The sequence below is a fragment of the Zeus faber genome (assembly GCF_960531495.2).
Source record: "Zeus faber genome assembly, chromosome: 13".
Classification (NCBI taxonomy): domain Eukaryota; kingdom Metazoa; phylum Chordata; class Actinopteri; order Zeiformes; family Zeidae; genus Zeus; species Zeus faber.
The window spans coordinates 31,463,390-31,479,427 of NC_137198.1; the positions used below are offsets into that span (position 1 = coordinate 31,463,390).

At 42.0% G+C, this 16,038-nt stretch overlaps 1 protein-coding gene across 1 annotated transcript; it reads left to right on the forward strand.

Annotated features, from left to right (window-relative positions):
* Positions 1 to 4,891: 4,891 nt before the first annotated feature.
* On the forward strand, positions 4,892 to 15,543 carry LOC307239298 (ankyrin repeat and SOCS box protein 2-like; the record flags this gene model as incomplete). Its single annotated transcript, XM_080012651.1, has 9 exons — positions 4,892 to 4,957; positions 11,597 to 11,964; positions 12,138 to 12,307; positions 12,453 to 12,608; positions 12,947 to 13,192; positions 14,044 to 14,215; positions 14,289 to 14,862; positions 15,183 to 15,336; positions 15,413 to 15,543. The coding sequence occupies exons 2-9, from the start codon at positions 11,615 to 11,617 to the stop codon at positions 15,541 to 15,543; spliced, it is 1,953 nt and encodes a 650-aa protein (XP_079868777.1). The 5' UTR covers positions 4,892 to 4,957; positions 11,597 to 11,614.
* Positions 15,544 to 16,038: the final 495 nt, after the last annotated feature.

Genomic DNA, 16,038 nt, shown 5'->3' on the forward strand with positions numbered 1-16,038 from the left:
GAGCACAATAGAAATTGTCCCTGCGTGCGGACGATCGAGTTCAGTTAATTGTCTCTGTGCATAGACATTTGAGTTTATTTATTTTTATTTTTATTTTTTTATAACCTGTGCTGTCAGCATGCTGGGCATACAACATTAGACGTTTGAGTTTAATAAAACACCTGAAGTGCATACACCGCATTCCAAAGTATTATGCAAATTAGATTTAAGTGTCATAAACATGACATTTTTGGTTTTTCAATTAAACTCATGGATGGTATTGTTTCTCAGGGCTCTTTGGATCACTGATCACTGATCAATCTCAGACACCTGTGATAAGTAGTTTGCCAGGTGAGCCCAATTAAAGGAAAATTACTTAAGAAGGACGTTCCACATTATTAAGCAGGCCACAGGTTTCAAACAATATGGAAAAGAAAAAGAATCTCTCTGCTGCTGAAAAGCATCAAATAGTGCAATGCCTTGGACAAGGTATGAAAACATTAGATATTTCACAAAAAACTTAAGCGTGATCATTGTACTGTTAAGAGATTTGTGGCTAATTCAGAGCACAGACAGTGCAGATAAAATCATAATGAGGAAGATATGTGCCAGACAAATTCATTGGATTAAGAGACCAGCTGCTAAAATGCCATTACAAAGCAGCAAGCAGGTATTAAAAGCTGCTGGTGCCTCTTGAATCCCGCGAACCTCAATGTGTAGGATCCTCCAGAGGCTTGCAGTTGTTCATAAACCTACTATTCGGCCACCCATAACCAATGCTCACAAGCAGAAATGGTTGGGCCCAGAAATACATGAAGACTAATTTTCAAACAGTCTTGTTTACTGATGAGTGCTGTGCATTCCTGGATGGTCCAGATGGATGGAGTAGTGGATGGTTGGTGGATGGCCACCATGTCCCAACAAGGCTGCGACGTCAGCAACGAGGTGGCGGAGTCATGTTTTGGGCCGGAATCATGGAGAGAGAGCTGGTGGGTCCCTTTAGGGTCCCTGAAGGTGTGAAAATGACCTCGGCAAAGTATAAAGAGTTTCTGACTATTCCATGGTACAAAAAGAAGAACCGTGCCTTCTGTAGCAAAATCATCTTCATGCAATGCACCATCTCATGCTGCAAAGAATACCTCTGTCATTGGCTGCTATGGGCATAAAAGGAGAGAAACTCATGGTGTGGCCCCATCCTCCCCTGACATAAACCCTATTGAGAACCTTTGGAGCATCCTCAAGCAAAAGATTTATGAGGATGGGAGGCAGTTCGCATCAAAACAGCAGCTCTGGGAGGCTATTCTGACATCCTGCAAAGAAATTCAAGCAGAAACTCTCCAAAAACTCACAAGTTCAATGGATGCAAGAATTGTGAAGGTGATATCAAAGAAGGGGTCCTATGTTAACATGTAACTTGGCCTGTTAAGATGTTTTTGATTGAAATTGCTTTTGATTTCAGTGTAGGAGCACACATGCGCACACTATTTGGCTAGAGCACACAGACACAGAGACGAGCAAGGCACGAACCAGGAATCAAGATGCACTAGCTCAGAAAACTAAAATCTGGGCAGGGTGCCAAAGTCGTTAATCAAACTCAAGCAAAAACTCCCCAAATGCTTCCTAGAGACAGGCAGTGCATAACTGAATAAATAAATAAATAAATCAATCAATCAATAAAATAATAATAATAATAATAGGGATATAGATGTATACATATATAAGTAAATAAAAGATAAGGTAAATTCCCAAAATAAATAAAATACGTTTTAGAGAAACAGAGCAACAGTCCAAGATTTGACGGCCACTGTCATATTGGGGGTGCTTGCTTGCAGACGGACTCCAAATCCACGGCCGGGTATCACCGTCAGTCCCAGACGAAGACAGAAGGGAAACAAGGCAGGAGGGTCGGAATATCCGATCGGAGTTCAAGTTCAAGTTCAAGTTCAAGAGATTATTTGTCACATACAGTACATATACATACGGTCGTACATATATGCAGTGAAATGTCGTGACACCCAGTGATTACACACAATAAGCTCTATAAGCTGTAAAAATACTAAAAATACTAAAATGTGTGGGAGGGAATACATTTAAAAAAAATAATAATAATAAATAAACAATAAAATAATACAAAATTTAACAAATAAATAATAAAAACAATAAAACTCAGTAATTGCTTTAATTAAAATGGGAAAGCTAAACAAGGAACAAGGAACACTTAGGTCCATATCAAACAAAGCACAGCCGAGATATGGGTGTGGGCCAAGGGAAGAGCAAAGGGGGGTCGGTGCACGGCAGGGGGAGAGGGTCCCCAGCGGAACTTATCATAAAGCACCATCTGGATAAAAATAAACAAATTCTAAACGGCATGAAAAAATGGCATGACAGAATCCCACAGTGGCCAAAAGAGGGCACCTTTGATATGGCCTGTTGTAACGAGATGGAGACCAACATAAAACATCCCAAACCCAAACAGACAGGTGACAAAAGGGCAGGGAAAAGAACTAAAGAAAGGGAAGTGTTAAGTTGGTTCAGACAAGAGGGAAAGCACCACCAACAAAGGATTAGAGCAGTATGAAAAATTATGATGGAGGATAATGAGAAACCAGGGAAAGGAGACGAAGAGAAGGGAAAGAAACAGAAGAAAGCCAGAGACCATGCCCCACAGCTTCCCCTTATTCAACTAACCCACCGCCCTACCCACATGACAAGAACCCTTTTAGAGTAGGACAGTACCCACTAGGGTCGAGCCAAGACAAAGAACGAGAGTGATAGGAAAAGTACAGGGGGATTTCACCCTAAAGCTTAAAGAGGGGGAGACAGACAAAAGAAGAAAATACAAAAAAGGGAGAAAAGCACCTGGAAGAGACAGAGAAGAAACCGAGAGCAGCAGTGAGCAAGATAAATCAAGCACCCAGTCTGATGAAGCCAGACAACTTACACATGGAAATGGAAGCACAAAACATTCAGGACCAACGATACTACCAACAAAAGGCAGCAGAAGGGGATACCAGAGCAGAGTTCAACGACAGACTGGACTATGCAAAAGTGCTGGAGAAAAGCAAATTGAAGAAATACGTGATCCCCAAACGACAGGACACAAACAGGACCCCAACAGAAGGAGAGTGGGACCCACTCAAACTGCCATGTTCCTCACCAATGCATGGAACCAGCCAAACTCTACAGCGAAAAGGACAACTTGAGGAAATGCTGTCTAGAGTGAAGAAAAGCATTGAAGTCATAGCCACAGAGCTCCAAGATCAACATGGGAAAATATCCACACCCAAAGTGGTACCTAGAAGGAAAACATGGGGAAACCCAGACAGTACGTGGGGACAAGAAGAAGAAGGGGAAACATTACATCTGCGGCTAAATGGCACGTTAAAATCCCACCATGTTGAAGGAGGGAAAGAAAAGGACAAAGACACCATTGAAAGCGGAGGCAAGAGCATCAGTGGGAAAGGGATGTGGGATGCCTGCACAGAAGAAACAGTTATGAGGAAGAAAGGGAAGGCATGTATCCCCTATTGGTCAAAGGACCTGAACGCGAACGCCGCTATGTGCCATGGTCATTTATGGAGATGGTGGGCCTAGCAATCTGACAGCCAGCCCTCACCGAAGGGGCAAACAAATGGATAACAGCACTGGAGGAAAGCATGGCAGGAGAAACACTGGCCCTGGGAGACATCAAGCTTTGCTAATGCACACCTGCAGGTAAACACACCACAGAAGAAATCTTCCACTGTGCGATGCTGCCTAGAGTGGTGACCGGCAACAGTGCCAACGTCGTGGGTTTTGGCGGACACCACAACCAGATATGGGCAGAGCTAAGAAAATACTACCTTGAGAAAATGGATCCATCCAAGCTGGAGGAAGTCTAAGATTGTATTACTTTTGAAGTCCTATAATGAGAGAGAGCGGCATTGCCATGAGACAGAGAGCCTGTAAAGTACCAACACAATGACATTCATGAAGACATTTTGTGTGTTGTCTTCTGTTTCCAGGCCCACTTTAAAATAAAATAAAAAGACGATAAAAATCGTGTCGGTGTCTTTCGGTTCTTCACTGAATGACCACTGTTACACTGTCAGTGTCAAGTCTGGATTCTGACCCTGTGTCCTCCCGTCCTCTCCACCGTGCTGCGCCTGCCGCACTCGGTTTGCTTGACGATATATATGTGTATTGTTCAATCCAAAGGTTATAATCTAATTGGAAATCTTACAACGGCATATTTCCAAATCAACCTGGTTATTTAGAGTCGCCTCACAGCTGAAGGGCACTGTGAAATGACAAAGAAAAAACTACACACACATGCAAAACGAAACATCTCCTTGATCGCTGTCTGTGATACAAGTAAAATGAGGCCAACATTTTGTCACTGTTCACAAAACACAAGACCAGAAGAAAAAAGTGCACGAGCTGAAGATAAACACTGAGGAAAAAAAACAAACAAAAAGAAAATTTCATGATTCCTCGAGCAACTCCTCTAGCCACTTTGGCTGATTTTAACGCCATCATTTCCTACTTTCACCTTTATATCTTATCTAAAATTTCTCTGTTTTTTTTCTTGTAAAGTGTAAAATGTAAAGACAGATTAAGGATAAATACACATGAAGTTCCATTTGCTCTGTGCAGCTTGATCCATGTAAATACAGATTGTTGCTGTTACTTTTGGATGGAAGTTAAAGGGTCCTAGTCACCTACATGGTTTAGTGGGTCAGCAGGTCTATGATTTCATCCAATCCTTTTTCAGCATAGTATGCTCAGCCAAAACGTTAAAGGTTGGAGTTCAGATGGCTATAAATACTGTGTGATGCTACCTGTAATCGAGTCTGCAGGCTCCACTTTGATATGTTTATCTAAGCAGAGCATAAAACTGCCTGGTGATTGGCTGGAGAGTAGACCAGTTACAAAACAACATCATCCTTAATATATATTTAGTTATATACTCTACCCAAGCTACAATAAGCAAACGCAGGTATGTGACCTTACGCATGTGTTTGTGCGTGGCGCATGGCTACTGAGGACAATTTCATTGTAGGTAAAGATAAGGTGTCGTCTGTTTTTAATAAAAGTTTGTATATTCTGGAAAAGGGATTTTTCAAGTCACAGATATGAGTGGAATGTTTTATCATTTCAGGTTGTTGTAGGATGTTGTTCGTCAATTTGATTTTAACTTTTAGAGACTGCTGTAATTGAAGGAACTGAAGGAAGCCGTGGCCACCGATATTATACCTTTGGGTTAAGGTTGGGAAGGATATAAGCAAATTGTTTTCAAAAATGTGTTCCAGATGAGTAATTCCTTGTCTTTTCCAAGACCAAAAGATTATTGGTCTGTTTTTAACCATGAAATCTGGGTTGTGCCAGATTGGCGTATATTTGTTTGGAGATAGAGTGTGACCACTGAGTTTGAGGAATTTCCACCAGAATGACAGAGTTGGTGCGATAAATGGGTTTTTAAAGCAATTATGTTTCCTTATAGATTCAGTAAGGAATGGGAGATCGGATAATGATAACTTCTGACATTCAGATTGTTCAATGTCTCGCTATCCATGGGCCAATTGTTGCTCTGGTTGTAACCATTTAATTATAAATTAGTCCAATTTATTAAATAGTCTGAGATAGCTGAGAATTAAGATATAAGATTGAACACCTCCGGTAGGGATGATATTGGGTTCCGTATGTACAACTGGGTTCCGTATGCATACAAACTGATTTTGTGAACAGAGTTTCCTGTTTGTATGCATACAAAATTATAGTTTTGACGGATAGCCGACGCGAGGGGTTCAATAAAGATGGCGAATAGTAAAGGGGAGAGCGGACATCCTTGCCTTGTGCCGCGTTGTAGAGTGAAACGCTGTGAAGTGTAACCATTGGTACACTTCACAGCAGATGGAGAGTTGTAGAGGATTCTGATCCATTGAATGAGGGACTCTCCAAAGCCAAATTTGTTGAGGATTGAAAAGAGATATGTCCAATTAACTATCAAATTCTTTTTCGGCATCCAAAGAGGCAATAATAGTATTAAAGTTGTTTTTTTTTTAGATATACACATCAGACTGAATAAACTACGCATATTTCTGGAGTGTCTGCCTTTGACAAAGCCTGTTTGGTCTGGGTGAATTATGAATGGAATTACTTTTTAATTTCTGTTGGTTAGTGTTTTACTTATAATCTTAAGGTCGCAATTAATAAGGCTTATGGGTCTGTAACTGGAGGTGAGGGTTTGTCCTTTTTGGGTTCTAGCAAAACCGAATTTAGAGCAGTATTCATGTGCGGACGCATGGTGGAGGTTGACTTGACTTCTGTAACCATTCTGATGAATAATGGGGAGATAAGTGGCCAGAAGTGTTTATAAAATTCCACTGGGTAGCCATCTGATCCAGGTGATTTATTGTTGGGCATAGAGAAGTGCGCTTTCCTGAGTTCTTCAAGAGTAAGTGGTTGATATAAGGTGGTAGCCTGCTCCGTCGAAAGTTTAGGAAGGTCCATATTATCAAGGAATGAGTGAATGTTTGATGTATTCGATTCATTATCCAAGTGATAAGGGTTATTATAAAAGTCTCTAAATATGTTATTGATGTTTTGCGGAGAGTATGTTATTCTACCCTGTGAATCTTTGATGGATGAAATAAGTGATTTTTCTCTATCACGTTTCAATTGATTGGCAAGAAATTTACCTGATTTGTCATTGAATTCAAAAGAATTTTCTCTTGTTCGTTGCATAACAAATTGTGTCTTTTGATGGATGATAGTATCAAGTTGAGATGTAATTGTCCTGATCTAATTTCGGTTTAGCTCAGAAGATGAGTGGGCTTATTGGGAGTGCAACTGCTTTCGTCGCTGTTAGAGTTTGTTTTGGCATTCTTGTCCTTTCTTTTTCTTGTGAGTGGAGAATGAAATAATACTACCTCTTAGAACTGCCTTAGCTGTTTCCCAAAGAAAGGATGGTGATATTTTTGGGGAGCCATTCAGTTCAGAAGGAAGACCATTCTCTTGTAAAGAAATGGTTAAATGCTTTATCTGTCAAAAGAGAGGTTAAACCACCACCTGCTGGGAGGGTTCCGATTTGTTTTATTTATCAGGTTGAAACTAATTGGCCCGTGATCGGAAATTGCAATCGGGTGGATTTCTGGATTAGTGATTTTGGGCAGTGTTGAGTTACTTGTCAAGAAAAGGTTGATTCTAGAGAAACTTTGGTGGGGTGGTGAATAATATGTGTATTCTCTAGAATGTGGGTTATTTGATTGCCAACAATCCCCAAGAGCAAGATCACTCATATATTGTTTTATAGTGTCCGACGAACGCCAGGATTTGTGAATATTTCTGGCTTGAAAATGGTCTAAATTTGGATCCAGTACTGTGTTGAAGTCTCCTCCACATATGAAAATTGATTCAGAGAATTCTAAGAGTTTTGAAAATATATTGTGAAAGAAATTTGGGTCATCCTCATGGGGGCCATAAATATTAGCTATGGTTAATTTGATGTTACCTAAAATTCCATTAATCATTATGTAATGCCCTTCTGAGTCTGATATTGTGGTTTTATTTTGATATGGGATACTTTTATTGATCAATATAGATACACCTCTTTTTTTGAGTTGTATGATGCGGAAAACCTCTGATTACCCATTTAGCTTTGTGTTTCAGGTGCTCAGGTGCAGTGAGGTGGGTTTCTTGCAGTCGACAGAAGCTGGGGTTCATCTTGGTGAGGTGAGTTAGGATTTTGCTACGTTTAGCAGGTGAGCCCAAGCCTCTCACTTTCCAACTAACAAACTTAATTGGTGTCATTGAAGCTAGTTAGGGGGTGATGGCACAGTGCATCTAGGGCAATAGCTATACTACCGTTCCCATGCTTTCCCATAGATAAGTCTGGAATTTCCTCCTTTACATTCCTTTTCATTGCCATAGTATTGTAGGAAGTTTGTAGGGATACATAACTACACAAACAAATGACAAGTAGACAAAGATAAACACAGAACATTGCCGGATTAGACATATATAAAGTGAAAGAAATTATAGAGTGAGAGTGATAGGAGAAGTGAGGAGAGAGGGATTAGGGAGGTGAGATTATGAGAGAAGTATGGAGGGGGAATTGGGAAGGCGATGAGAGTGAGCGATAGTTTAAATCCTGACATAGATAGCAAGCCTATTCCTACATCTTGCAGCATATTATAACCAGAATTACAAGAATACATACATTATGATCAGAATAACCAGGGTGTGGTGGAGGAGTCTCGCTATAACAGACCGTCTATATATAATTTATCAACAACCATTGATATGGGTTTACCCTTCTGCCGGTTCTCCTTCAGGACAGAATACAGCGTCCGTCGGTCGTTGATCTCCCGGGGGAATTGGTCATTCATGCCCAGCACTGTTCCTTTCAGCTCTCGTCCTTTGCTTTTAACCAGCTCCTTCTGCTTGAAGTGTTCAAACTTAGCAATGATGGAGCGGGGACGGTTCCCCACGCGGTGTCCCAGTCGATTAACTCGGTGAAAGGTGATCTGCTCCACAGTGCCCGTCGGGAGTTTCAGGGCGGTGAGGAGAAAGTCTTTCACCATATTTTCTGGGGACTCGGTGTTGTTCTCTGGGATCCCAGAAAATATGAGGTTGTCCTCCTGATTGAATATCCAGGAAAGTCTCTTTCTTTGTTTTATTTTATTTTTTCACAACTTCCATCTCCGCTGTGTGACGCTTTGCAGAGTTTTTTAGATCCACGTTATCTTTTTGCATCTCGCTGACCGTGCGGTGCAGGAAATCAAGACTGTCTTTGATCTTGGTAATGTCTCAGAGAAGTGGACCGAGAATGTCCAGCTTTTTGTTAATCTCATCCAAGACACTAACCTCTATGGCATCCGGTAAGAGATCATCCGTGTCCGTTGCTGAGTCGGTCTTCTTCCCTTTCGCGGGATTATTGCGGTCCTGTTCGTCTCCATCACATATGCGTTATAAAAAAAATCTATATAATCCTCAAGGGACCTCCACTTTGGTTTCGCGCAGTGTTCCCTTTTTTATATATATATATATATATATATATATATATTTCTATTTAAATATATATTTTATTTGCAATTCACTTTGTTATTTTGTCTGAGGTGGAACTACCGGTGCGTAAGTTAGTATAGCAGGGCGCCGCCGTGTTGGGTCTGCACTCACTACTCACTGCCGCCCACGATCACTAACATGTTTGTTTTCTGCATTTCTGTTGGAATGCAGTGGAATCTTAGTGTCAGGTGGGTGTCTGCGGAATTCATTTCCACGAAACACTTGTATTCTGCTATTTCAATTGTCATTTCAGTGTGTTTACCCAGAAAAGGTTATTTCTTCAGTTGCAACGTTTGTTGAGTAGTATTTGTATTTAGCGCCTCAATGGTAAACGCAAGGAATTGCACCACACATACGCGTAGTTTAAAAATGTGAAAAAAAAATCACATTTGCAGTTTGAATATCCTCCCAAAGGACAAACTGGATAGGCAGTAGTAATGACTAAGCTGAAAAGTAATGTTAAAAACCCTCCAGAGAAACAACCTTTAGGAAGAGAGTCACCTCATGAAAGGCCTGTGTTTGGGAGTCTCTACCAACACATACAGGTTTAGGGAGGGAGTCTCTTCAGCAGTGGGGCGCCGACATGGAGAGAGTTTATTAATTAAGATCAACAAAAAGGCTCGCTGGCAAAGTGATAAATGATGAACAATAATAATTACATCACTCAGTCTGGCACAAGGCCGACCAGCCCCGCAAGCCAATTCCCCTCTGCAAGGCGATAAACATTAAGCAAGCTCCCTGTCCCGAATTGGACCAATCAGCGCTGCTTGGGCACGAATTTGGCCGATTCGCAACAGCTGTGCCACTGCCGGAAGGAAGCCGCAGCCACAGCTTATCCACGCACTTTGGTCCGCCACACTGTTTCACTCCTCACCATACTATGAGCAGTGAAACAGAGGTATAGGACTTTATAGTGCAACAACGTACATTTTCTTTGCTCTTCTACAGTAGTTGCTCTTCCACATCTTAAGCCTCATCCACATTACATAATTTTTTTTCAATCGTGAATGAAAGATCAAGCAGGGCACACTTTGGAAATTAAATAGCAGTTGTTATGAAAAGAGGGAGAGATTGACTGAGAGGGATTGTACGTAAATGCACTCTAAGGTACAACTACGTATTCTTAACTGAATAATGAAATAAAGAGAATATCGGCATGCTTTACCGGAAGCTCCGTGGCTCACCGGGTTTGACTTTGTCTGGATCACCGCATCAGCTCTGATGAGTCATAAATAAATCTTGAAAATAAAATAATACAAAGTTGCACTTAAATAGATCTTTGAAATGCAAGAAGGTAACATTCCACATTCAAGTTCATATTTCAAATGCAATAACATAAACACATGAAAATTTAATCATTAGGATGCAAGAAGGAAAGTCGCCGACTCTTTGAACTACGAGAGGATAAACCCATAAGCCAAACAATAAATCTTGGAATAAGGAATAAATAATATTTATACACGATAGGAATCTGTGCTTAGGATAATACCAATGGTAGCACTGCCGGGTGTCCAAACCTGGCAAAAGGGAAGGGCACATTTATAATATTGTGCCTTACTTTTATCAGTATACTTTTCCCAAAATTGAGGGTGGTATTGTTCTTTGCACAATCACCTGAGAAAGAATCTTAAAGTTCAGGTTCATCCAGAGTTCAGGTCATGTAAATCTTGATCCAGCCATTTTGGCTTGGGTCCATGGCTGTTCACAGCAAGGGAATGGTTTTGGAGACCGGCCAGAGATGGTTGTGTCTGTTCTCTTGGCCAGTTCAAATTGTTAAATTGCTTTGATTTTCCAAGATCATTGTTTTACTGTGGGTGTCAGAGGGGAGCATATTCTCTCTGAAAGTCCAGGTGGCCTCTCATTACACACACATAATAACTGCCCTCTTTGAGGAGCACAAATCTAAAGATGGAGAACAGACAAACAGAGTTTTGTGGTACTTAAGTTCTCACGAGAATGTATCTTCCCATGAGATTCAAGCAAGAACAAACATAGATGCCATACAGCTCACTACTGTGGTTGTTTGTGCAGCAACTTGCAGCGCTGACATACACTAATTAGACACTAGTCTTCCACAATTCCACAAGCTGCTCCTCCATTTCAGAAATCCACATTTTCCACTTGCTGGTTTATTTAGCTTCGCCATTGTGCAGGCCCACAATCTTATTGGCTATTGAAAATTGCCATTGTGATTTGAGGCTTTGACATGCACACACCAAAGGATTTTGGAACGAATAGCCCCGATAAAATCAAACATATTTGACTGAAACGTCACCTGGTCGATTGGGATCATACAGAGCCAGATTTGAGTCTTTCACTCACACACACATACAGTATCGATGATGGCTACGATTCTACAGCATGACTACCATGGACTATCCCTGACTCAGCCTGATGTCAAATCTTTGCCAAATTTGCCTGAAAATGGCTAACTTTAAAAGACAGTCTGGTATCGTTATGTAGAAAGTCAGACGTCATCTCCAATTCATGGTATAACTACGAATTTCATGCATCTCTCCTAACTAAAGTCATATGTGTACTTGTCATTCCTCTTTTCTTTCACCTCCAGTGAGAAGAACATTGCAGCATGATGGCTGAACACTCTGGCACCAACGTCGACCTGGAGGACTACAGCCTCTACAACCAACTCTCTGATGACCAACTGATGCAGCTTGCAATTGAACGCAGCCTTGCAGAGCATGGTGCTCCTGCTATAAAGACTGCAAACTGCAGACCAAGACCTACATCTCCATCTAGATCTTCGTCTCCATTTAGATCTTTGCCTACACTTAGACTTTCATCTCCACCTAGACACCACCTCCCACCAGGCAATCCATCACAACTGTATGTACAACTTCCAGCCAATCCTGCATCTTCCCAAGGACCAGCTGTACCCCCACCATTCCTTAGCTGTTATTTTAATAAGAGTTCAACAAGGTCTGCACATGACTTCACTTTGTCAAACAATTATTCAACTCAAGGGTCTGTTGCTTCAGATGTTCCTGGCTGGAAGACTAATCTCTAATTGTTCTTTGCAGTGGTGCTTCATGCCAAATTAAGCTGCTTACCTTATATTTTCTGCCTGTTAATGAATATGTTTCTTCTTTTAGGGAATACACTCAGCTGCAGTCAATGATCTTCAGCGGAAATGCAGAAGCTGTGATGGATATTATCCATAAGAACTCGGCCTGTGTGACTGAGCCAAACCAAGACGGCTGGATTGCTCTGCATGAAGCGGCGTATTTTGGCCAGCTGCAGTGTCTCAGGATCTTAATTCAAAGTGAGAATAGCATTAATTCACCATTTTAGTCATTAAAAGAAATCCTGGTAAAAAATAGTTAGTCTCTCCATTTTAAATTAAGAGAATCAATACAAGAGAGATTTAGAGCTATTTTTTTGCTAACCAGGCATGTGGTCTCTTCCAGGCCAGCCTGAGACAGTGAACAGATGCTGTTGCAGCGGCCAGACTCCACTGCTTTTAGCGGCTTCACGTGGGTTTGCTTCCTGTGTGGAGGCCCTTCTGGACCACGGTGCTGATCCCAACATCCCCAACAAGGAGAGGGACACTCCTCTGTTCAAGGGTAACGGAGAGGACAAGGGAGAGTTGAGCAGAGATTTGGAGGATTTCTTGAAGATCTTTGTTTAGCTGCGGTGGCCAATAAAAACGAATCTCCTTTTCCATAAGCTCCCTTTATATATCAAAGAATAAGAGGTGTAACAAAGGGGTTATTTATGTTCTAGAATTTCTCCAGCCATTCTGCTGACTCCATTTCTTTCCCTCTCTCCCTGTGTACTTGTAAATAGGAATTATGGATCTTTAGTGGTTATTCTGGGATGGTAATCTGGAAAATTGGCACACAAAACTCTAGAGGGCTAATGATTGAAACACTGTCACAGTTGTCTTGCTGTTTGGTTTCAGCTTGTGAGAAGCAGAACGAGCAAATTGTGGATATCCTGCTGCAGACCGGAGCATCAGTAAACAGGCCATGCAGTCAGGGATCCACAGCACTGCACGAGGCCGCCGAACGTGGACACCTAAACATCTGCAAGATGTTACTGAAATCCGGTGCCAACCTCTCTGTCACTAACGCTTACGGCATCCAGCCGTTCTTCACCGCAGCACAGAGCGGAGAGCTCAGTGTCATAAAATTGTTCATTGAAAAAGGTACATCTATCCAAAACATCCATCACGAGTCATTGCCACTCCAGGTGCATCCTGATGTGACTTCAGATTTAGGTGGCGTGCATGAGGTGGCAGGAGTGTACACAGTAGTCTTGGCGCCAGGATGAAGTGACTGAGGAGGCAGTTAAAAATGGCGAGGGGGGGCAAATCTTTCTATGGACCATACAGCTGCCAGGGGGGTTAAGTTGCCATGCATGATGCGGTATGGGAAGCACTGTTGGATATAATTTAAACAACCAATTATAGTGAAATCTTCTCTGAGGCAAATATATTTATTGATCTATCTATTGTTCACACCGTTGTTCAAACTCCTTCAATATTGCTCTCACGTGCATAGATATTCTGCGCGAGAGTGCTGTGAAAGCTCATGTACCTCATGTGTGTAAAAAGAATATGCGTGCGCGGTTCCTCTGCATCCTCGAGTGTGGATCTTATTTGCGCTCACGGATTTTGGCACTGATATGCTGTCATAAGATCGCGAAATGATTCCCGCCAGCCTTCTCACAGCCCAGTAGCCTGCACTAACAAAATATGGAATCCATCTCAGCTCTCAAGGCACATGCTGTCTGTGCCTCTGCTTGAAGCACATACAGTATGTGACTCGTAACTGGGTCAGGAAACATTGGATGATGGAACATAGGGTGAGGGAATGTAGGGCAAGGAAACATAGTGTGAGGGAGTGATGGGTAAGGGGTTATAAAGCCCCATACTACAGATCATAAAGACATCACATCTTTTAAAAAATAACCACTCCCACATTCCAACTCTAGTCTATAAAGTATGGTTCCAGGGGAAAATGGGTTCTGAGAAGTAACTGGAGTCTTCCTGCTCAGGAGCTGAGATTGACCAGCCGGCGGCAGATGGTGCAACACCGCTGTACGAAGCCAGTAAGAATGGTCATGTGACCATCGTGGAGACTCTGCTGTTGCAGAAAGCAAACGCAAACCAATCCACCAAGTCTGGTTTGATGCCGATTCACATTGCTGTGAAGAAGAACCACTCAGCGTAGGAACTCTCACATGATCAGAACATATTTTACATTTGCTCCACTGTTCTAACGCCTCCTTTCCCTCTGAAGCATTGTGTCCTTGCTGCTTCCTGCGACCACCAGAAACATGGTGCTCCAGAGTGGAATCAGTCCACTGCACTTCGCTGCAGAGCAGAACAAAGGCGACGTGATCCAGATGCTGACTGATGCTGGGTATGAGGTCAATGCCAGGCTGTCGGAGGAACGCTCGAAGATGTATCAGGATCGGCGAAGCACTGCCCTCTATATGTCAGTCTACAACAAAAATTTAGAGGCAGCTGAGAAGCTCCTGGTGGCCGGAGCCAACCCAAACCTGGACTGGTTCAACCCCCTGCTCATCGCTGTCAGACAGGGATGCATTGAAATGGTGACGCTACTCCTGGAGTTTGGAGCCAACGTCAATGCTCAGATTTCCACAAAGCCCTTGTCCTTCCCAGCAGCCATCCTGCTCAGCATGGAGTACCTGCCCATGATGAAGCTCCTACTGGACCATGGCTGCAATGCCTATGCCTGTTTCCACTGCAAGTTTGGCAGCAAAGCTCATCCTGTCATTGTTGCTCCGAGGCCGCGGCACGAGGAGCTCCGTTACAGCGTTGAAGAACAACCGATACAGCACTGCATGCAGGTGTTGCTGTTTTTAAATAGGTTTGCTGTAGTAGCAATACTATCTGTTTAAATCTTCTGTTAAAGTATTGTTTCCACATGTAAATAATATAATTTTTTCCATGTTTGGAGTTAACATGTACATCTACCTATGTACCACACTGCCTTGAGCAAGGCCCTGCGTTTTGATCGAGAGTTGGTTCTTTCTTTCCCACTCTGAATAATAAGGATGGCTTCAGTAAAATGCATGATCTCCCTATGAGGATCAATTAAGTATAACATGTCCTTTACGTTTATTCATCGAGACAAGTCTTCTAACCATCAGCGCTTCATTTATTTCAGTTCTGTGAAGCAGTCTCCAACCCGTCTAACTGCGAATGGGCCGGTCCAATCCTATCCTTGCTTCTGGACTACGTTGGCCATGTCAAACTGTGCTCTCAGCTTGTTGAGCTGTTGGAGAGTTGTAGCGACTGGACACCAATCAAATGGAAGGCGAGTAAGTCCTAGCTTTCTTTCTATGAAGCGCAGTTTTCTTTCAATGAAACTAAATCACATGATGGACTATGTTTCAGCACCTCGTCAGCCACTATCGCAGCTCTGCCGGCTGAGGATCAGACGCCTGGTTGGAGTCCAGAGACTGAAGCTGATCAATACTCTGCCTCTGCCGGGTCGCCTGCAGCGCTTCCTCTGCTACTCCCTTTAATAAAGACCTAATTTGAAACTGAAACCTTCTTCTGCTACAACCTGCTACTGTCTTCTCTGTCCCTCGTACCCTGTCCACTATAGGTCCTGTCCCAGTGTTATTACATAGCAGTAATTATGAAGCAGTTTTTACAAATTTGTTATTATAAAGCAGTTTTTACAAAGCTCTTATTACAAATCAGTACTAAGAAGCAGTTATCACAAAGCTGTTATTATGAAATACTTATTGTGAAACTGTTATTATAAAGCAGTTATTGTGAAGCTATTTATTATAAAGATGTAATCATCAAGCTGTTAATATGATATTATATATGAAGCCACTATTATAAAGTTGTTATTATGAAGCAGTCATTATATTTTGTTATGAAGTGGTTGAAACCTTTTGTGTAGAAGCTTAAATATAGATTCAGATCATGTACGACACTACAAGGGCGAAGGGGTCTGTTTCAAGATTCAAGATTCAAGAGGTTTATTTGTCACATACATATACATACGC